This window comes from Theropithecus gelada, chromosome 9, assembly GCF_003255815.1.
Source record: "Theropithecus gelada isolate Dixy chromosome 9, Tgel_1.0, whole genome shotgun sequence".
In the NCBI taxonomy this organism is placed as follows: Eukaryota; Metazoa; Chordata; class Mammalia; order Primates; family Cercopithecidae; genus Theropithecus; species Theropithecus gelada.
In genome coordinates, this window is record NC_037677.1 from 83,434,864 (window position 1) to 83,459,546 (window position 24,683).

The following is a 24,683-nucleotide window of genomic DNA, read 5'->3' on the forward strand; positions in this document are numbered from 1 at the left end:
CCATCTTCAACACGAAGTTTCCATCTCTGGGCTTTTGCCATCTCGTTTGCTACACACCTTTTAAGAAGGAAATTAGGGCAAGGGAGGTGTATTTGTCCATTCTTGTATTGCTATAAAGAAATACCGGGGCAGGGCATGGTGGCTCATGCCTGTAATCCCAGCACTTTGAGAAGCTGAGGCAGGTGGATCACCTGATGTCAGGAGTTCAAGGCCAGCCTGACCAATATGGTAAAACCCCATCTCTACAAAAAAAAAAATACAAAAATTAGCCAGGCATGGTGGCATGTCCCTGTAGTCCCAGCTACTTGAGAGGCTGAGATAGAAGAATTGCTTGAACCCAGGAGGCAGAGGTTGCAGTGAGCCAAGATCATGCCATTGCACTCCAGCCTGGGCAACAAGAGCAAAATTCCATCTCAAAAATAAATAAATAAAATAAATAAATAAATAAATAAATAAATAAATAAATAAATACCTGAGACTGGGTAACTTAAAAAGAAAAGAAGTCTAATTGGCTCTCACTTCTGCAGGTTGTACAGCAATCGTCGTGCTGCATCTGCTTGCTTGACTCCTGGGGAGGCCTCCAGAAACTTACCACCATGGCTGAAGGCAAAGGGGAGCAAGTTATCTCATGTGATGGGAGCAGGAGCAAGAAAGAACATGAGTGGGGAGGTACTGGACACTTTTAAACAACCAGATCTTTCTAGAATTCATCATGAGAACAGTGCCTAGAGAATGGTGCTAAACCATTCATGAGAAACTGTCCCCATGATCCAATCATCTCCCATCAGGCCCCACCTCCAACATTGGGGATTACAATTCATCATGAGATTTGATGGGGACACAGATTCAAACCATATCAGGAGTGTATGCCCATCACTTTTGAGAGTACAAGAGGAAAGTAGAACATATCACTTCTCTCATCTCATTGAACAGAACTTATGGCTACAACCAGTTTCTAGAGGCAGCCCTGGGCTATACCAAGGCTGGGAAATACAGTCCTAATCCATGACCAATTAAAACTATCACTATGGAAGAATGGGAGAGCAGATTGTGGTGTGGAGTCTAATGGTCTCTTCCACAACCAGTCAACCTAATAAAACTCCCCACCTCCTTAAAATCCCCTTCCATTCTTGTGAAATTGCTGGCAAGTTTCAAAGGCTTAATTCAGTCCTTATCCCTTTAAGCTTCTCTACAACATTTGATATAATTGACGCGCTTGGAGTTCTTTCTTCCTGATATGGTTTGGCTCTGTGTCCCCAGCCAAATCTCATCTTGTAGCCCCCATAAATTCCACCTGTTGTGGGAGGGACCCAGTGAAAGATAATTGAATCATGGGGTCCAGTCTTTTCCGTGCTGTTTTCATGTTAGTCAATAAGTCTTACAAGATCTGATGGTTTTAAAAATGGGAATTTCCCCGCACAAGCTCTCTCTCTTTGCCTGCTGCCATCCACGTAAGATGTGACTTGCTCTTCCCTGCCTTCTGCCGTGATTAAGAGGCTTCCCCAGCCATGTGGAACTGTAAGTCCATTAAACCTCTTTCTTTTGTAAATTGCCCAGTCTTGGGTATATCTTTATCAGCAGTGTGAAATACACTATCCCTTCTCCTAACTCTTCTCATTGTTTCCCTCTTAGTAATATTACTTTGTGGCCCTGCTTCTGTTCATCTTCCTTAAAGTAGGTGGTTCCAAAAGGCCTGTCATCTGAATCTCTTTTCTCTTTCTTATATGCCCTCTCTTTTGCAAAATCATCAACTTCCTTGATTTCAACCATCAGTTTGAAGTTGATGCTTCCCATATATCTAATCTTTTGCCCCACTTTCTCTCCAGTGTCTCTACTCCACATTTCCCACTGTGTGCTGGACTTTTGCATATCTTGTCAACGTCTCAGACATCCAAAACTAGATTTACCATCATCTGTCTGAAATCTGCTTCCTTTTACCCTGGCTCTTGTTTATAGCATTACTATGACCCAAATGTTTTAGGGTTTGGGCGGTTGTAACTGTCTTCTCCCTACCTTATCCAGTCAATGAGTACATTGTGTCCACTGTAACTCTAGAGTTTTATACACCCACACCTTTCTGACCTGTTCCTAAAGCCATTGTTCTTGTTCTTGTTCTGACTTCATTACCTCTTAGTCTAGATCATTCTACTAACTTCTCTCCTCATTCTAATTCTTCCTACACTAATATCAGGGATGCCAAAGCACAACTTTGAAAAAGATTAGGGAAAGGACAGTCATTGTGGCTAACCATGATTCCAGTCTCAATGGTAGAATTTTTTAGTTCCTACTATTTTCCAGATACTTACATGCAATATCTCATATAATACTCAGTAACATCTAACTAAACTAACAGCTAAGTAAATTAAGTGCATATATACACCAGGTACTGTGCCAACAACTGTACCTTATTTTAATCTCACAACCTAAAAAGGTAAGTACTATTATTGTTCTCTTTTGGTATATTAAGCAACTGAGAGGAAGAAACCAAGGCTTTACAAAACTAAGTAATTTACTCATGGTCTGATATTGGTTAAATGGTAAAACTAGGATTTGAACCAGTTAGTTCCAAAATATCCTCTCATAAACATTAACTTAACCTCATAGCAATTATAGAAGGTCATTATTAATATTATTATTTCATAAATCAAGGAAGTTAAATAATCTTAAATTGACCAGACTTCACAGCCCAAGTTCTTTCTTTTCTTTATACAACCTCCCATTTATGTCCCTCGGTTATAAATGACCTTCCAGTCTCTGTGAGATTTCTTGAATTCGTGGATTATTGAGATTAAGAGAAACTGAGAAGAGACAGGCAACAAGTCAGCACAACACAGTCCACAGCGTGGGAAAGTCTTCCAGAGGGTGTATTCTCCTCATGATAGTGGAATCAACTTTGTAAAATCACAGACACTAGTTTCCTGAAATTCCACTTAAGGTTGTCTTTCTCCACGTCATCATCACTGTCCCTTGGCCATTTAGGGGATGTGGTTGGACTTTGTCCTAAGCTTGCAAATGCTGGATTATTAAGTTCTTTTGTCCATTTAGCTTACTTTGGTCTGGAAAAAAGGGTAAATCTTTTATACTGAATATGAAAAAATACAATGAGACAGAAAATATGGGCAAGTCAATGTTTCCAGATATCTGATTTCAGACAGGGATAGATCTTCTATTCTCCTCTAGCTAGTATTGACCCCATACATCCAGGCTTCTACTTTTTCATTATGGTTGAAAAACATACAGAAATAAGACCAACAGAAGCTGGGTCCCTGATAACTTGGCAGTATGCAGGTCAAGATGCTTTGAATTTTATGTGGGTGGCTCTAATTTTTAGTATTCACAAGTATTTATGAACTTGTAAGGCTGGAACTCTGAACGCTATCTAAAGGGAGAGAATGGTCTTCATTGGCTATACGTGCCATTTTAGCAGGTAAAACAAACAAACAAACAAACAAAAAACAAAAGAAATCATAGATTTGGAAACATGAAATTGACATAAGCAAAAGAAGTCTGAATAAATTCAATTCCATGGGTTTGTCTATGGACAGTGTTATAGCCCTGAAGACAGAAGGATGACACTAAGTGGCACTGGAAACTGGGAGCCAAGGCAAGTTTTTTGGTTATAGAAAGTGTATTTTATTATTAGAGCAAATAGCAAATACATTCAAGGACTTTGATGTTATAGGGGAAGTCTCAAGGGGGAAAAATGCTAATACAAGTATAAAACCAAATTGCTATTTATGAAAGTAAAGTTTAGTGCTGCCTCACTGTCAACTCTTCCCTTATACTCTAACTACAACCTTGATAAAGTACTCAATATTCCCTCTACATGGTATAGTCTATTTGCCCAGTACACAAACACAAACACACACAAATACACACATACATGCACACACCATTGCCTTTCCTCTAGCTAATTTCTACATATCTTTGAAGTCTTAGCTTATATGTTATTTCTTCCAGGAAACTTATTGAAACATCCCCAAGACCATATTAGGTGCTCTCTCTAATTCCCTGAACAATAACAATATGGGTCACCCTGTACGGTAATTACTTGTTTATCTGTTTGCTTTGTTCATTAAACTGTAAGTTTCTTTTGGCAGGGAATAGCTTTGCCTTCATTATTTTTTCATTCTTAGGATTTAGTATAATTTCTGCCACAAAGTATATAGGTGCTTGATATAAATCTGTTAAAGGAATGTAAACATTTTGCAATACAGAAAGCAATTTTTTCATCATGATTCCAATGTGTGTCCTTTTCCAAAATATGTTTTCTAGAGTAAAACTAGTTATAATTATTTCAAAGAGCAGTTAAGTTGGATATGCAGATATTATTCCTTGCCCATTGTGGTAAACTTTAGGGCTGCTTGCAAACATCCTGGTTCCGTCACCTGCCCAGTGAAAAATGCACAGTAATGTGGGAGCTTCACGAACTATTGCATGATTCTCCCTGTCCCTTCCCCCTAATCACGGAAGCACCTGTTCCTGTTCCCTCACAATGGAAGAATGCTTAGAATGGAAATCTCTGTCAGGCTGTGAACCCAAATGAGAAGGGTGTGGAACAGATCCTTCAGCTAACCTCGATGGACAGGTCATGAGATCAAGAAATAAATCTCTAATGTTGTAGCTTAACTAATCTGTCTTGACTGACATACTTGTATGTCAGCTACTTCGGCTGTCTCTTTTTTCTTACTATCAGAACTTGCCTCACTCTCTAGAAGCACAAAATACTAAATGTTCTTTTTTCCAGCCTCCCTTGCAGGTAAGAGTAGCTGTGTGGCACCGTTCTGAACAAGGAAATAGAAGGAAAATTCAACTTGTGTTCCTACTACTTTCCACCTTCCAAAAGGGTATTATAAAGAGAACTCTTTTCCCATTTTGCTGCTTCATTCAATTGTATGTAGACACGAGGTGTCTTTTAGCCAAGAAGATAAGCCTAAGAATTAAGTCAGTATGTTAAGAAGAGCCACTAAGTGGCTGCACGAAACCTGAATTTATCACTTCAAGACTTACTGCTATGTGAGGTTATAAATGTCTTCAATATTTGGATGTATGTTGATCAGGAATATTTTCTGAGTTACAGCTGAATGCATTCTAACTAATTGTGTAAGGAATGTGCAAATTTCCCTCTCCGATACCCTATCACTCTAAAATTTTGGAAGCCAATATAAACCAGCAAGTCAGATTGGATACCCAGGAAGCAAGAGCATCATTTGGAAGAACTAAATACATGAGAAGTTTATCCAGTGATGAAACCTTTTGGCTAAAGATAGAATCCATGCGCTAATAGTAGAAAAAGACAGCTTATGTTGGAGGAGAAGCATAAGAGGGCACATTAGAAAAGGACATTCATAAGTGAATTCATTCTTGGTCTTTTTGTTCAGAATTAGCTCATGAAACCATTTCATAGTTAGCTACCTGCCTAGGAAATTTTTTTGCCCAACTAGTAAAAAAGAGAAAGAAAATAAAAGAAATGCCAACCATACATGTGTTTTTCCAGCAGTACATCTTCAGAAGTTGGAAAGGAACTGATAAAGAAGTGGTTCCCTTGTGCTTCAGTGGTTATTTATTCGTCATTTGTATCACTTTCCAACCTAATTTACATGTAATCTAACACCTTTTATTCCACCTCTTTTTTTAAAAAAGTGTTCATTTGTCTACATTACCTTTCATTAGACAATACTTTTATGAGTGTAATTCTTAATTTATTATTAAATAATCCATTGAATGTTGACAATTTTACTCAGTACTCATCAAAAAATCTAGACCTGGAAAAGAGATTATTCAGTGCTTTTCTTTTTTTTTTTTTTTTTTTTTTTTTTTTTTTATTTTTTTTTTTTTTTTTTAATTTATTTATTATTATTATACTGTAAGTTGTAGGGTACATGTGCATAACGTGCAGGTTTGTTACAAATGTATACTTGTGCCTTGTTGGTGTGCTGCACCCATCAACTCGTCATGAGATCACTTGGACTCGGGAAGGGGAAAATCACACACCGGGGCCTATCATGGGGAGGGGGGCGGGGGGAGGGATTGCATTGGGAGTTATACCTGATGTATTCAGTGCTTTTCAAAGAAGTCACAGAATCCTTAAAACCAGAGTAGGCAGGGTACAGCAAATAAAATGCAGACACTTTAACAAAATCTCCAAAATTGTTCTCCTACCTACCCAATCTGCCATATTCCACTTTTTCCACCAATTTCAGGAGTTTCCGCCACATGGTTTGGCTCCAATGAGCCAGTCCCTGCAGCATCCACAGACACGAATTGGATCTGTGTTTTTATATCAACAGATAAGTTCAGTTACTTCATAATATTCTTTTATGCATAGATACAGAACCGATATTGATAATCCAGGAATTTGGTTTTATTTTTACACATGAACTGCAAACATAGAACTGCATGGCCTAGAAGAAATGGCAGCTGGTAAGGAAATAGGTTTCTATGGGTTATCTGGGACCAAGAGTGCTGGGTGCAGAAGGGTCAGTAGATGATACAGTGACCACCTTGGTACAGTTGCCAGTGAGCTATCAGGAATCACAAGTAGATTGAGGAAAGCTTCAATAGAAGGCATAGAGGTAGTGGAAAATGATTCATGAACCCTTCTGAGTAATAACAAATACTTTTAAAAACCATATCATGAGTTCTAATATAATTTTCTTGTCTGGGATCAGCTACTTTCAGGATCACTTGTTCTTTTAGACTCCTGAACTTTTACACTAAAGACTGTGGTGTCATTAGAAAAATGATCACACACTTGGAATCCCTGATTGCCTAATCCTCCAGCAGTTAATGTCCATGGAAACAGCCTCTAAGATGCCTATTCATCAAAAAGTGTTCCAGGTTCATTCTAATTCAATAAATTATGTTGAGATTAAGTTATACATAATGGATGTTAATATTACTATCATTAATATTGTTATTATTTTCAGACCTCAAAGTTTATTTTTGAAATACAGATTGATATTTTCCCTAAAATGCTAGAGCTTTTACATACATACAAAAGTATGACCTGGGTTTGGAAATTTGCTTTGCAGTCTGGGAGCTCCTAGTTAACTTAAAGGATTTTAAATGCAATTAGTACTTTCAGGCAATTGATGTCAGATTGTCATATCTTACTCTTTGGGGCATGAGGCTAGGTATTTTACAATGCCCAAAAACAACTTTCAAAATAGTATTTAGCAAACTGTCTGGAGCCTCTTTACCCCAAAATTAGAGTATCCAACACAGATGATACCCAAGATGTAACTTGAAGATTACTGATTTTTTAAATGCCTCCCTGGAATTTACATATTAAATTGATTACTTTCTCCTTCATAATAGTTACCTTTTGACACTTACATATTCATCCCAAGTACAATTTCACTAATTATCAAGGCCCAGGCACCACTGTAATTCTGGGCATATAAATCGTAAATATTCTATGATTGAATGGGTCCGTGAGTGAGTGAACAAATGGTAAAAGAACAGATAAATTAATTTAGAACCTTTGCTCTGAGGAGTGCTTTCCCAGCCAGTAATACTTTTAATATGTACACTAATGGCAAAGCTTTCTGGTTTGGGGTGAATTTGATTAATGAAAAGAGTCAAAAAAATCATTTGGAATAAGTCTTGAGGATAAGAGACACAATCCAGTGGGATAAGGACACTTAGGAAAACACAAGGCATGATCAAAATACTGCAAGTCTGGCTTTCTCATAATTGAGTTCTGAAGGCAATTCCAGAAATGATTTGAGCATCCACAACAACTCTGAACTAAGCATGTTAACTCCAGAATGACTGCTTAGAAAGGCTATGTTATTTTGAATGAAGAAAAACTGACATGCTGATTTTCTGTTTCTCTAATTAGGCTCATACATTTATGGTCAAGGTGTATATCATATTTTGTAAATGTGATTATAAGAAAAGACCATTTTTCTTATCTGTAAGATGAACAATAAGACTAGATGATTTCTATAAACTTTCCCAGTACTAACATCCAATAATTATTTATATAAATAAATAGGTTAAACATTGTTCACATGTATTCAGCCATTCTCACTAATATTTCAGAGGTTTTATATTGAAGGAACTCTCCTTTCAACAACCCCAAGGCTTCAAGGGAAATCATGCTTTAGGCTGTAGACCACAAGGTATATGGCTGCTGGAACAAGATATATGGGACAAACCTCTCTCTCTCTGTCTGTCTCACACACACACACACACACACACACACACACACACACACACCCCTCTGCCCCATTAGCAGTAAACTATCTGTCCCCAAATAAGGACGATTATAGAAGTCAACATAGTAGTTCACTAGTTCACATTCATTTGAAATCACTTATATAATGTGTACAGAGTAACGCTGTTCTTCACATGATCTGCCAATTTTTCACTAAGTAGTTACAACTTCAAAAGCAGGGGAAGTGCCTTCAAATGAAAGTATGACAGCAGGCTTCAGAATGTCCTGCTTCCGATTGTGTCCAAAATATCTTATTCTGTAGATTCCAGGCTGGGCAGTGTCTGGAATATGCCATTCCACTGTTGCATTACTCAGACCCAGGAGTCCCTTGTGCCAATAAAAACTGTTGATAGAAAACAAACAAGCAAGCAAAACTCGATTTTACTCTTAAAAATGTGTAATTAGAAAAAATACTGATTATTCATTTAATGAATATTCAGGGAGTACCTATAATGAGCAAGGCACTATCTAGACATTGAAGATACAGCAATGAACACAACAGACAAAAACGTCTATTTTCTAGAAGAGAAACTTTAAAGAACAGCAATTTGTAGAAATAGCTTTACTTGTTCCACCTTTCTTCCTACCTAAATTATATTCATCCCGGGAAACCTTACCTGATAGCCACAAGATGTCTCTCCTGTTGTAGAATTGCAAAGTACTCTTTTAGCCTTTATCTGTCACTTATTTTCACATCTAGATTCATTTGTTTTTTATATATATATAATGAATACATGTCAGACTCTCTTCTAGAAGTACTGAGGGTACAGTAAGGAGCAAGATAGACATGGTCCCAAGTTTTATGAAGCTTATGTTCTACTGGGTTGAGGATGGAAATAAATGCAATAAACAAATAAAGCAATAAATATAAAATCTTAAGAATGACAAATGTAGAAAACAAGATGGAAGTTTTTTTAGGGAGATGTCATTTAAACTGAGTCTGCAAAAATCTGGAGGGAAAAACATTCTAACAAGAAGGAACAGAAAATACAAAGTGTCCAAAGCAGGAACAAACTTGATGTGGCCACAAAGCAGAAAGCAGGTCGGTTGGCACAGGGAATAGTAAACCACAGAAGAGTGCTTGAGATGAGAGAAACAGATGGAACCAGATCATGTTGGCCCATGCAGATCACAGCAGAGAGTTCAGACACTCTTCTAGACTCAGTGAGATACAATGGGCTAACTGATTGACATCCTCAGTTACGTTGAAAGTTAATCTCTTGGGCACAGAGAGTGTGCTCGAGATTCTATGTTTCTCAGTGATGGGTTCAGTACTCTCAACAAATATTTGATTATTCTGCTGCTAATGAACAAGGCAAGGATCTAAACATATCCTCAGTATTGACTGCTCTTAGCTAAAAACTTTTAGCATTTAAATATAAATCATTATTTTTATTACTTGTATAACCTTTTAAATGATAAATATGCATTACTTGTTTAAAAATTTACCTATACTCTACAGCTCTAAATACCAAAGAAAAATTATGCCCATATTTGTATATGGTTATCAAGTGGGCCATGGTCAAATTCCTATTTTCAATTAACCATCTGAACCATACTAACATACTTACATTTAACAAACTAATATCACTTAGTTGAGGCAATCTGAATTAGACCCAAATAGCCAAAAACTGTACCTACTTCCATGCCACTGTCCTAGAATGCGAAATGTATAGACTTGGGAACAGAAATATTGTCTTATTTCAGACACATTGTCAAATCTTCAAAATATCTATTCAGCTCAGGAATTTGGTAGCTAAAAGCAAAGAGATATGTCTCTCTGAGGAAATTGCATGAGTATATTATCTCCTCACTCAAGTCATTAAGGGTTAAACACCCAAGCCTATAGTGTTTTAGTAACTCAAATTAAGAATCATTGATCACATACAAACATGCAATACATATCAGGTATAGACTCATTTTCCCTATAGAAATATCAAGCTCTACAGACACATCTCAACACTTTTACTCCACACTCCTTTCAACCAATTTGCAATAAAGCTAGTTAGATTTCAGAAATAATACCTGTGACCATGGGGAAAAAAACAGAACAGATGTCTGTAAGAATGGAAGCCATAACCTCATTAGCACCTAATCTTACAGAAGCACACACCACACTGTTTTGTAGAAAAATGAATCAAAATGAAATCTAATAAATCAACTAAATATGGCCGGAAAGCTCCTTGAGAATTTGATATCATTAATACCTTGTATTGAGCCAGTCTTTTCATTTGTCTTCCCAGCATTACAAGCCAACTGTTTTCAAAGCTTGAAATACAAAACTATTCAATAGATGTGCTCACCGAGTCTCCCAGGAGGCATCATTACACACTATCTGCCACGACGTTGAAGTAGCCTCATATTTCTCCACAGTGAGGAAGGTCTGATGGGTCTGAAATGCAATTAGGAACCCGTTTGTAAATACTCCCCTTGTTGACCATGTGTTAGCCTACCAGTACCTTGTGTGAAAATGTGTTAGAATTTCATCCACATGCTTAGGCTTTCCTCTTAACATTCTATGCAATGTACTCAGAATGTTAATTTATCCAGTGTATTAAAAAAACATGACTTTTTTAGAAATTTGAAAGAAGCATAATTTTAGAGTTAATAGCAAATTTTGAAAATTAGGGCAGAAAAGAGGCTGGAAATAAAACTTACTTGAGATTTTAAAAAGGTATAAGTCGAGCCTTTTCGTGACATGCTTATTGATCTAAATATCCCAAGACTTTCTCTAGTCACCTCAAGATTTAGAAGGGAAAATGGTAAAGTTTAATCTATTTTCTATCTCTAGGTGAATGAATTATTAGTTAACGTACCTCCCTGCGTGAAAGAATTGAAAAGAATACATAAATCTTCCCTATCCTGGGGTGCTAAAGGAGGTCTCTAGATTTTTATAATAGATTCCTAGAAACCACATCATAAAAAGATTTTATTTCCCCATTGGAAGATTATTATAATAGAAGAATTTGTTTCAGACTAAGAATTCAGCTTCAAACAAAGCGCAGATTTGAATAATATGACAAGTTAATAAAGACAAAGGCTATAAATTTCTAGTATCCCTTTAAATCCCTGAGATTGTGACCCTAAAAGGCACATGTTTAATTCACCTATATTTATCACAGTCCTTTACATCTGTCATTTACTGGTGCTCAAATAACCCCTTGCTAAATGGATCACCTATTTACATGTGGGCCATGAAATTGTTTAAAATTCTTCTTTAAGTATTCAACTGATGAATTATATTCAATAAGGAAGTTTTCATAACCATAGGAACTTGTAAAGAGAGTTATTTCTGTCTATTTAGGGCAAATGACATTGGGAAGGCCTTAGATGGAGAAGATACAGTAGGCTTTTTGAATACGTCTAGAGTATAGACTGAAGAACAAGTCTAGGCCTCTGAATATCAGGGATAAAACATATGACAATTTTTTCCCAACTACTCTACCACAATCTCTTCCAGATGCATAATTAGTTAATATAAGTTACTTTCTCTCTCCAGCCCTCAGTTTATTCATCTGGAAAATAGAGGTAATAAAACTTAACTCATTGGGTAGTTGTAAGGATGGAATTAATCATGTGATAATCCATATAAAGCACTTTAATAGGAATACCTGCAAATAGTACCTGCAAAATAGTAAGCATTCCATAAATAGTGATGACAATTACTAATAACGGAGGGTACTGGAAATTGTTTTATACCAAGTCCCAGAGCATTCTTTAAAATTAATTCTATTACCACTACAGTACTTTAAATGTTTTGTTCTCCTGCTTCTCCATGGCAATAATGATGATAGAATTTCTCTACCCTAGGCGTATCAGATGACAGGTAAACCTGCAGTTTTGATATAACACTTTGATATCTTCAGAAAATAATGTTATAAACATGTAACTATTATGGCACAGATTGACCTCCTAAAGAAATTGCTTCAAACAGGTGCATATTGACTACCTAAGAAGTAGAAGACTATCCCCCAATGTCATATTTTTTTGAGAATGACATTTGAGAATGTCATATTGCCACAATTGTTATCTTGGCAATAATGACATTTTAATGAACAGGAATGGGAAGGTTCTTTTGGAAGGAAGATATTTTTGGATTATAAGTGACTATGTGCCCTGGGAAGAACAGCTAAATGATAGAAGGAATGCATCCTCAGCCATAGTAAAAACCATGACCTTGAAATCATAGTCATATGCCCACTGTTTTTCCACTATAAATTCCTTTATTATTTGAGGTTTTACAACTAGAATGTGTCCAGTTATTGCTTGTGTAGTTATAAGTACATGTTAAGGAAGCTATAGAAGTATAATTTTATTAATAGATATATTACACATGTATATAGTTTATCATACATATGATAAAAACAAAAAAGTCTGAAATGCTTTATTAAAAAACTCTTAACAGCTATTACCTCTGCAAAGCAGGTTTGTGGGTAGAAGAGAACATATATATTCTATTTTCTGCACTCTTATATTGTTTTAACATTGGACATGTATTTTGAATGTCATTTTTTAAGTTTAATAATTAAATGCCCTATTAACACCAGTAGTAAATAATAGGAAAATAGCCAGTGCAAGATAAAGTAAAGCACATGTGCCAGGACTCCAAGCCATGAGAGTATCCACCCAGGGATCCATGACCATTCCACAACAGTACAGGTAGGACCAGAGGTGGTAGTGTAGAGGAGGAGAAGACAGCCAAAAAGAGAAGAAGGAGCCAAAGACACACATCCTTCAGTTGGCCCTTTGATTATTTCACAACATTTGGTAGAGTTCTATATATTTGAATACAGTCATACATTGGATACATCCTGAGAAGTGCATCGTTAGGCAAATTCATCATTGTATGAGCATCACAGACTTAGACTTACACAAACTTAGATGGTGTAGCCTCCTACACACCTAGGCTATATAGTATAGCCTCTGGCTCCTAGGCTACAAATCTGTACAGCCCATTACTGTATTGAATGTTGTAGGCAATTATAACATGATGGTAAGTATTTGTGTATCTAAACATACCTAAACGTAGAAGAGGTACAGTAAAAGTATACTATTATAATCTCATGGGACCACTGTCATAAATACAGTTCATCTTCGACTGAAACATCATTATATATGGTGCATAACTATACATATATGTGATTGTATTCAACTTAACATCTTCTTGACAGACAATGCAGTCATACATGCATTATGCTATACTTGGTCCTAAATAGCCAATTATATATTTCCTGCGTGCTTTTACTCAGACTCAATCCACATTAACTGTACCCATTGAATATTTTCCCATACCTACAAAATAAGATGGAAAACAAGTTGAAACATTTTGTCTTTATGATATTAACCTCTAGAGGGATATTTAAATGAATGAATGGCTGAAAGGTGGATTTACATTTGTAAAAGAAAATCATTGATGCCTACCTCGTTTTGTGCTGAATTCTTCGGGTTAGCACCTACAAATGTAACTTCAGCAACTTCTCCCTGAAAATAAAAATTCATTTAATGACTTCTAATAAAAGGATTTTTGCTATACTCATATTTTGGCACTATTTATTATAAATTTTATGATTTAGGGTGCCTTTATAGATTTCATTGTATTTAATCAAGTAAGTTATCTTCTAAGAATATTAACCCTTGCAACAATAGACATAGGAATGTTTGGCCAATGAGTTTGCTTTTGGTAGACTCAGATACAAGTGAAGATCTAGAGCTGTAGTTCATATTAGTGACAGCACATTAAAATGGCTTCTTCAGGCCTTGATAATTCCTCATAACTCCCTCCCAACACAAATACAGGGAATATTTGAATCAAAATTAGAACAGTGAAAACTTTCCACAGATGACTCATATTTATGCTTACATTTATAGTTAAGATTATATTTTTATAAGAGATGGAGTGGCAGGATGTGTATTTATCTTCCCACCTGAAACAACTAACTAAAAAACTGGAAAAAATATATATTAAACAATGGATTTTCAAGTGACAATGAAAGACGGTGATATTTGAGTGCCAGCAAACAAACAAGATGAACCCCATAATTCACCAGCTCAATGTCATCAGAGTTTATGGGTCATGGCAGAAGGAGGAGAATTCAGGCCAAGTCTGGCAGTCTAAGTTGAGGATATGGAGCTGGGAGTCCACAAATGGCAAACAGTCTTGAGTTTATAGCACAGAGCATCATAGAAGAGCTGCACAGAGGCAGAAACCTGGAGATTTGCAGAAAGCTCTCCTCAAGTTTGCATGCATATAAGGGAACTATTGGAAGCCAGGAAAAGAATGGGCTAACAGAATTACAGAGAACAGTCCCCAGGCTCATAGAGAGTTGTGACAAGATTCCGTTCCCACCAGGCCAGACTGGAAAACCGCATAATTCAAAAGAATTTTACTTCAGTGTGTGAGGGGATGGGGGGTGCTGGGGGAGCCATTCCCCATGTATACATATTTCAAACCACCATCTTGTACACAATAAATATGTATAATTTTATTTATCAATTAGAAAATTAAATAAAATTTTTTAAAAAGCAAAATATTCTATTGAAGGTTCTAGCCAGTCCAATAAGGAAAAATAATTAGATGCATTCAGAAAAGAAATATAGAAAGGAATAAATAAGTTTATTTTTATTCACAGATGACATGATACTATATGTAGAAATTCCTAAGGAATCCAGACTCCCCTCTTATTCATTCCCTGCCCCCCTCAAAAAACAATTGAAACTAATAACTGATTCAGCAAGCTTTCAGGGCACAAGATTGATATAAAATAGTAATGGTACAAATTCTGCTTCATTTCTGTATGTTTTTCCTATCCTTGATTTAAGAGACAACTCTCAGTGTCAGTGAATAGTTCCATGATCATTCATTTAGGAAAAGGAATAATTTGGATTTTAGAATTTCAATTTGATACAATTACTAACAAAAAATAAATATTTTCCCATTCTCATTACTTTTGCGGAGATAAGAACAATTGTCAAAATTATCATTGCTAACAGCTGGTCTACAGCGTGATTAGAGGCAAATGGTGACACTAAGTGTCATCCTTCTCTTCATCCCCAAAAACAAGCCTCTAAAGGATTCCAAGGTCTGCGCGTGTGTCTTACCACTCTGTATTCAGGTTTTGCTGGCTGCAGGACATCCCCAAAAGTTCTGCCTATTGGTGCTCTATCCACAATATTAGGAATTAATGGAACTATTAATTGTTGGAAAAATGGAGGTTCTGGGCCTCTGCTCAGGTTGGCTACTGTGTCCTGGAACGGAGAGCATTTGTTAAGGAGTGCATACGTAGAGTCAAAGACCCTTTTCCCAGGCTTCCAGTTCCAGAAATGCCTTCATTAATGGAAGAGTACACACACACATACTCATACACACTCCAAGAGCTAACAACCTTGAGAAAATAGGAAGGTAGCCTTGCTAAGCATGAGCCTAGAAATTAACAATTTAAACTCTTGTCACTGGGAGAAAGTTTTGGTCATAGGCAACTCTTTTATTCCCCTAGACAACATAAGGACAGTGACCAGAGTACAAGGTTGGAAGCATACTTTCGAATTGTGTGACTTTGTACAGGGGCCTACCATGCAAAAAGGTAATTATAACATGACACCGTAATTATTATTTTAATTTTAAAAAAGTATTGAGCCACTCTCATCTGGAATCAGTACCAAGTTTTTTCCTAGATTCTTGTCTGTTCTAATAAAAGAATATAATAAATATACTTTTAATTTAAAATTTAAGATCATCCCATATCCTGACTGGTTTAATCTATGTTGCCCACAAAGTTTACCATTTTTAATAGTGTCATAAAAATACAAATCTCAATTTTCAAATATCCCTTGATATATATTAGGTTGGTACAAAAGTAATTGGCATTTTGCCATTACTTTCAATGAATATTTAATGTTCTTTATTCCTCACATTATAGATTTAATCTCTACAACTGCATATGAGATAGGTTATGTATTACCATTCCCATTTTGCAAATGAGAAAATAGGCTTGGACATATTCAGTGGTTTTTTTCAAGATCACATAGCTAGTTTTAAGGTGCTTGACCAGAAATTTGACTGTAAAACAAATTTCCACCAAATTAATTGCATTTTTCTCCATTGTCACTACAAAATTTGAAGAATCTATTTTCATGGGAAGAACTATAGACCTATGAGCATAGTGACAGTTAAACAGTAGTTACCTCTAGGGATGGGTTATAGGTTTATACTTTTCTGTATAATATGAATGTCCTACAAATAGATTTGGCTTTTATAATAGAAACAAATAAATAAATAAATACAGACAGTTATTCAAAAAAAAAGTAACCTAAAACTGAGAGCAAAATTATGATAAAATGAAAATAAATATCAATTGATTAAAATATGTGCAAAGAAATTATATAAAATACTGAAATTTCAAACACACAATCAGTAACTAATAATACAGCCATATGAAATGTTCAACATTCGACTGATGCAACCTACAGAGACAACCATTTCATTTATTTCAATTTAATGCATCCAAGCTCTTTCATTAAAAGGGCTTTATTTTCCTTGCTACGCCACAATTGTTTCACATTTTTTATTGATGCTTACATATTATTATATAAGGGGCTGCTTACTATTTTAAGCTCTTTATCCTGTTTGTTGACTAACCTTCTGACATTACAGTTACAGCTTCATAAACAACTGCATCCAAAGGGAATATTTCCACAAGTGAAGTTCCTTTAAATCAAGTAAACTTGTTCAGTGGTATATATTTTAGGTAGATGCAATGTGTTCATTCCAAGGCACCACCATTTTTACATCAAATCTAAGCTTCCATTGATTTAACAACTCATATAATCTTTTGAACCACCAAGAAAGTAAAAGCATGCTACTAATTATAATAAGATTCCTCTGATTGGAAAATGCATCCCAATTTCTGAGATATTATTATGTGGAAAATGGGCATCTTAGAATGCTGAACTACTCAACTCTTGGAGCGAATGGGGAGAATCTGGCAAGGATTAGAGAACACAGGTTCAACTCCCAGGTATAGTAAGCTTCCTCACTTATCTTCAAGTCTATGTGCTCCTCTGAAAACTGGGGAGAAATGATATCTCCTTAACTTCACATGATGGTTGTAAAAATAATGAGATAATATATATGAAAGAAGCTGCCACCACGAAAGGATGTTAACTAGATCCAAAATTTGGAAAGAAATTTTATTTTTCTCAGAGATACTACAAAGCTATAAGTTTTGTAAAATATAAAGGTTGTCAAAGAAACTGAACACTCGAAGCTAAGGTTCTCTTTTGCTTCTCTCTGCATTTTTTCACCAGACACAGACACATACAGACATACACACACACACACACACATACACACACCCACACACCCACAAACAATATTTGATTACCGTAGCAATAGCCTTAGCAAGGTTTCTGAAAAGCTGAATGTAAGCAGATAACGTGTGAGGTCCATAAATTGTCGATGCTGCCTCATATCGCTGAGCCTGCAGGAAAGGCAGGGAGAGTTGTATATGGTTCTGCATATTTAAATCCATTTACAGAGGTATAGCATTTTAGGTAAATGTGATACTTGACATCTCACATTATTCAAAACTGGCATAATATTCAAGATTATGTATGACAAAAGAGGATGGGCATTTCCATTTACTGGCCAAGGTAAGCGATTCCCATCAACTACCTATTAAAAGCAGTAGGTTCTCTCTGCTTATGCCATTTAGACTGTCACTCTATTTACTATGAAAGAGGGTGCTAGCTCCTAAGCTTTAGTCTATTGTAAGTACTTGTAATATAAATGCTTTCCCCCAGGGCATATGTCAGAAGAAAAAACAAAATAAAAAGAGTCCTTATAACTTCTGGATAAATAGTTAGAAGGTACTAACTGGAGAAGGACATTTAATCCATCACAGCCATGAAACGGAGCCAAATGCATCTTTTACCTGACCTCCAGGTCTTTGGCTCTTTTACAGGAACTTCAAAGTCATCAAATCTAAAGCCAATTTCACCACTCCAGACATATCAGCTTCCTCCACAACATTCTCATCTCAGCAAATGTCATCTTTCCACTCTCCCATGTGAGGATCAGCCTGCAGTTTCCTTAGACTCCTCTCTCCCTCATCCTGTATCCTATCACCAAATCTGGTAATTCTATCTCCTTCAAATCTCCTGAGTTCTTTCATTTTCCTGTCTTACTTTCTTCTAAGGTATAAGTAGATTTTACCTTAGTTCAAACCCTCATCTCTCACCCAGATCTTTTTTTTTTTTTTAATTTTATATTAGGTTCAGGAGTATATGTGTAGGTTTGTTACACTGGTAAATCACATGTCATGAGGGTTGGTTATACAGATTATTTCATCAGCCAGGTAATAAGCAGAGTACCTGACAAGTAGTTTTTTGATCCTCTCCCTCCTCCCAGCCTTCACCCTCAAGTATGCGTGTCCATGTCTTGCCCAGATCGTAACTACACTATGGCTTCTTAACCAGTCCTCTGCCCATATACAAGCTCTTCCAATTCCTTTTCCACACTGCCATCCTATTGACCTTTCTAAATCACAAAATTTTATCAAAGCATTCTCTTGCTTAGAATCCTACTGCAGTTCCCCCAAAGCCTTCCTTACTGAATGAAAGCTCTGTAGCATAGCATGTAAGACTATCCATTAGCTAACCTGTGTCTCCCACTCTGGCCCCCATCTCCCTACCATCAACTTCTCATACTTACTCCATGCTACTCAACTAATTATGCTCCATCAATGTGCCTGCCCTCTGGACCTTTGCATATATAGTTTCTTCTATATGAGATACATTCTTACTTTTTATTTGCCTGACTCTCACTTGTTCTCAAGAACTCATACAGATGTTACATCTTCCTGAACAGTCCCAGTCCTCAAATACCCAGTCTGGGCTAGTACTCTTTCTCTTTATTTTTATAACACCTTGTGCATGCCTTTCATGAAAATGTTATCGTCTGTTCTCTCTTCTGTCTTTGTACTAGACCCCTGACTTCTAGTGATCTTGAGGGAAGGGACAGATTCTTTTCATCATTATGCCCCAGAAAGTGGCTAGCACAGTATCTGTAACAATACATATCTGTTGAACGAACGAAGTAATTAATAGTAATCCTTGCAGGAGTATATTCCTGTGATATGGACAGGAAACAGGAAAATACTGGCTAGAAAAGAGTGGTTCCCTGGCAAAGTTTCCACCCTTAAGCCTGGAAATCTGTGGCCCTAAACAAGAACAAGCATTTTCGGTTTTGTACCCAAACGTTTCTGTTTTGTGTTTTCATTCACTATGCCCCCCTATCCTGTACCCATATAAACCCCAAACCCCCAGCTCCACAAGCAAACGAGGAGATGAACAGAAAAGCAGAATGGCAGAATAGCACAGGAGAGAAAAGAGAAGGAGCATCTGAACTCTGAGAGGAGTTTGGCTGGGGATAGCTGAAGAGGAGATCGGCTGCTGGACAATCAAACTCCAGGGGAAGATCATCTTCCCACTCCATCCCCTTTCCAGCTCCCCATTCATCCCACTGAGAGCTACCTCTACCACTCGATAAAACCCTGAATTCATCCTTCATGTTTATTTGCAACCTGATTCTTCCTGGACACTGTACAAGGACCTGGGTACCAAGAGGGCACTGAGCTGTTTAACACTCAGGCCATCTGCAGACAGCAAAGTTAAAAAAAAAAAGTGCACTGTATGTAACACATGCCCACTTGGGCTTCCAGAGTAGCAGGCACCCAGACCTAGATACTGCTGCAGGGCCCTCATGGAATTTGCTCCTGCTGGCACCCAAAAGCACTTGCCCTGGCTCCTGCACCTGCCTGTCTGCGTGCTCTCCTTCCCATAAAGGGTTTCAGCATGTACAGATGCCGAACAGATGAGCCACATCCCTGTCGCACATACTGCAAGGTGGTTCAGGGAACTCTCCCATCTCACCTGGACCAGGAGACAAGCTAGTAGGGGTTCCTAACCTTGTTTGTGACATGGACTCCTTTGGCAGCATGTTGAGACCTAAGGACCTCCCTCAGAATAATGTTTCTAAAGGTGTAAAATAAAACACATGGAATTGACAAAGGAAACCAATTAGGTTGAAATATGTTTACCAAACTATAATAAACCAATGTTATGTACAGTAATGTATGTGCTTCTTTATTATGCTATTGAATAACAAGTTATATCTGTGGATCTAATAACTACTGTGATTATAAAACAACAATAAAAGATATTTCTAGATCTGCAATCACTATATGTGATATGAAAATATCTGTGGTTCCTATTGGTGACAGAGGTACTGCTAAAATCATTTATTTTTGTTTCCTGTATTTATAATTGACAGAAATGCTTAATAATAGAGGTAGTGAAGAAAGGATGTAATTATTCCTGTCCAAGTTTAGCATCATTAAGACCCCTTTTTCAATGGGAATTCCTAGAAGGCAGGGACCTTCAGGAAAGCCAACAGACGGTAGCAGGGCAGAGGCCACTCTTAGTATGACTGAATATTTACCAAGGGGTAGACTGTATGCCTCTGTATGCACTGCTGTTATATACCAGCAGATATATTATTAACAGAAATTATTAATTATGAGACTCTGGACTGTTTTCATGTTTTACTTAAAAAGTACTTGGGCTGCTTTCTGGACTATTTGTAAACAATGAAATATTACCAGCTACCAGCCTCCCTCAAACTCTCTGGGACTCTGTTTCTTAATATATATCATCAACATAATAATATCCTACTTCCAGATATACTGTAAGGATTACTTTAAATAATATTTGCAAAGTCTTAACTAGTGCACTCAATAAACAGCTACTAGTGGGAGTTTTCTCAGGTGTTACAGAGGCTTAAGGCATCAAATGCATTATGAATAGTGTTAGAAATGTTTTATGTCACAACTCAGGCTTATTACCAGTGTCCCTGACAAAATAATTAATTTCAGGGAAAATGTAAGTCAGTAAAACTAGAATTCTGACCTGGACTTAAGAGGATGTATTTGAAACTCTTAAATATGACCTTTGGTTTATCATTCTCTTATCTGCTATACCTAAAACATAATCATCCCTCAGAAACATGACTAGGACAGTTTACAAAGCAAGTCTGTATTTGACATGACCGGGGTATAATTCATTTAAATTATGAAAACCTTTAGCTTTACCTGGTATTCTTCATAAGTGGTAATGTAATGTGTATAGACATTGCATAGACCTGAAATAACAACAGTCATGTTCTGCACCCCATGAGATGCAAATTCCTAGGAGAGAAAAGTAAAATCCAGTAAAATTACTCTTCATCTTTAAGTATAATATCATTCTGTTATCCTTAACACACAAGCATTGATGACATTATTAGTTTAAGATATTTTTCTTAATAAAATTTTTCTAACTGCACCAAGTTGGACAAGTCAATGGATCTATAAATACCTTGATGATCACAGTTGCAGATGTAGAAACTTCTTACTACTAAAATAGGGATTTAAAAAATCAACTTGTTAAAAAATCTAATGGGTGGCTGGCTATTAGCTAACCAGAATAGTAATTTCCAGAGCTAAGTAACAAGACATTTTTGACATGTCAATTCAGAACCGTTTACAATACTGCCTGAATATAAAGAAAATTTAAAATATGGCACAGATAAAATACAGAATTCCCAAAGTATAATGCATTTTATTTAGACTGTTCACAGGAACTTAAAATATTGTGGTACTCACAGGTTACTTAGTATTTAATATATAAAACCATTATCAAATTTTAAATTATTAATACATAAATACCAATAAAATATTTTTAACCTAATGATAAATCTCTTATGTTTTCTAAGTCTGGTTCCGATACTACCAATATTTCATATTCACCTAAGCCATTGATTTCAAGAAATGTGGAACTCTAGTCATCTTAAAAAAGATTAATTTAAAAGACATAGGATCATAGGGATAGGATATAATTTCCTCTTCATCAAATATGAACATGTAGATATGTTATTTTATTTTTAACTTACTGCTTGAACTGCCTCTCGAAGTCTTCGTCCAGACATGGTCCTGAGTCAAGAAAACAATTATGTGCACATTTTCTTACTCAGACTGTGTGCAGAGTATGCAGAAACACTTTCAGTGAAAGCCAAAAAATTACCCTGGCTCACCACGCAATAGGAAAATATGTAGGAACCCAATGACTATGAAAAGCTAAACTTGAGCTTTTTTTCCTGCCTGTCCTAGCTTCAAAATAAATCCTAAACTGAAAACAGTCAATTTAACTAAAAGATGGAAACAGAATCAGTGGTTATCACTGGCAAAAGATCATCATTATTTTCCATTCTTGAGTCAACAAAATGATTAGTTGCATTCTATGTTTGTAAAAGCTGAAGCAGGTAGAAAATACATTACTGTCCCTTCCTACAAAGAATTTACTGTATCATTCATTCATTTAATTCTTCAGTAAAACACTGAGCATCTACTACACACCAGGCCTACTTCTAGGTGCTAAGGATTCAACAGTATGGAGGTTACGTTCTAGGGAGAGGAGAGGGTTAATAAGCAAATAAAAACAGATGATGAGAAAAGCTATAGAGAATAACAAAGCAGGATAAAGAGGAAAGGGAGTGGTGGTGGTCACTGTGGTGATGGTGGTGCAGGTGGTATTGCGGGTGCTGCTGGGTGCTGATGTGGTGGTGGTGGTGGTGGTGGTAGGTGAAGATTATACAGTGCAAACAGCACTGGTATCCCTGTTAGATATTTGAGCAAAGAACTAAAGGGATAAAAGATTTAGTCATGAAGATAACTGGAAGAAAATTGTTCCAGACAGAAGAAACCATAAGTTCAAAGGTCCTGAGACAAAAGTATCTTTGATGAGTCTGGGAAGTGTAATAAGGCCAGCATGGCTGAATCAGGGGTGAGTAAAGAGGAGAAAGTTAAGAAGTCAGATAGGAGAGTTTGCTGAAGAACAGATCATGTAGGAGATTGCAAGTTTGAGGATTTACCTGGAATGAAATGAGAAGCTACTGGAGGGTTTTGAGCAAAGACATGACATTATTTAATTTATACTTTAAAGGGCTTAATCTAGCTGCTGTGTTGAGAAAAAACTGCAGAGGAGTAAAGACAGAATGAAGCAGACCAGATAGCAGGTTATTACAATAATCTGTGTAAAAGATTGTGGTAACTTAGACCAGGAGGGAAAGTGACAGAAGGTGTTGGGTAGAGTATACGAAATTTGCTGAAGAATTCAAAGAGGAAAAAAATAGAAAAAGAGAATTCAAGGATGACTCCAAGAGATAGGACCTGCTGGAAAGATACAAAATTGCCAGTTACTGAGATAGGAAGACTACATATCAAGCAGGTTTAAAACATTCTTCCATGCTTTTAATACCTAATCTGATTATTTCAAGTACCTGTATTTTAACATGACTGCAAATCTTTCTACTGACATAATAACTCATGGCAACATTTTAATTTGGGGTAAGTTTTTTTTTTTAATTTTCATGTCTGCTTCAGGTTAGTTATCGATAATAAGCATAGAGATAGTTATTCTTCAGAGACCCCAGCAAAAGAGGGTAGGAATATTTGTCACTGTCACCAAACAGTACAGGAGGATACCAAGGGGTCAGTACAGAATGATCTTTCATTATAAGAAGCAATTCCAACAGAAACATACAACAAACAAATTTTTAACTAAGTAATAAAAAGAAGAACTTACGTAAACTCCCCAGGGATAGCAGTTATGGCCAAGGACCCAAGGGTAATAATCTGAACATCAACAATATCTGGATGCCAGGGATGAGGTTTTGATAGCTGAGAACCCAAAACAAGAAAATTATGTTAGGGATAACACTCTCTCCATGGTTAACAGACACATAGTGGTCCCAGAAGTTCCTCTAGTTTCTAATTTATGGTATAGTATTAAATATTCCATATGGGCATTTATGTCCTAGTCATAACATGAGAATTTCAAATGCCAAAGTCCCATTAACCTGCACTAATCAATGAAGTTTTTGGTGGATCTGTCATCGTGAAATCACAATGTATAACAGATAACCAAACGTTTTCCTAGAGTACTATTGGTGACTATTCTTATAACCAATAAATAAGGACTTCCATTTGGAATGGTTTAACTTAATTTCTCTTTTTATTATAATTGCCCTTTAAGTTTACAGTTGCCAAGTCTTGTCTTATTTTCCAAGATTTTTCCCAAGAGAATTTATCCTTTTCCATATTCAGAATAATATAGCCTGTCCCTCTATTCCTTCCTTTCCTCTCTTTCTTCTTTCAAGAATTTTAATAGGATATTAGGAACAAAATATTTTTAAAATGCTTCTAACTCAACAATCCAAGTTTTTATGCATATTGAAATGACCTTTTGACATTTAGAATGCAAAATACATGTTTCAAAGGAATGTAAAAGAAAATTGCTGTAGTTGATAATGTTGCCTGAACTGTGAGAAAATTTAGACATGAACATGTTTCATTTTAGATGACCTGAA

At 36.4% G+C, this 24,683-nt stretch overlaps 1 protein-coding gene across 3 annotated transcripts in view; it reads right to left on the reverse strand.

Annotated features, from left to right (window-relative positions):
• Positions 1-6,349: 6,349 nt before the first annotated feature.
• Positions 6,350-24,683, reverse strand: part of ASAH2 (N-acylsphingosine amidohydrolase 2) — a 62,330-nt gene continuing 43,996 nt past the window's right edge. For 2 of the 3 annotated variants that reach the window (XM_025396356.1, XM_025396355.1), the window contains 8 exons: positions 23,900-23,994; positions 22,209-22,248; positions 21,370-21,465; positions 17,605-17,700; positions 15,323-15,469; positions 13,646-13,705; positions 10,528-10,616; positions 6,350-8,567 (listed from right to left, as the gene is read on the reverse strand). In XM_025396356.1, coding sequence (XP_025252141.1) covers positions 8,378-8,567; positions 10,528-10,616; positions 13,646-13,705; positions 15,323-15,469; positions 17,605-17,700; positions 21,370-21,465; positions 22,209-22,248; positions 23,900-23,994 — 813 coding nt within the window. In that variant the 3' untranslated portion in view covers positions 6,350-8,377. Of the gene's footprint in view, positions 8,568-10,527; positions 10,617-13,645; positions 13,706-15,322; positions 15,470-17,604; positions 17,701-21,369; positions 21,466-22,208; positions 22,249-23,899; positions 23,995-24,683 lie in introns of those variants that run through there. The other variant, XM_025396357.1, reaches the window with a different exon arrangement.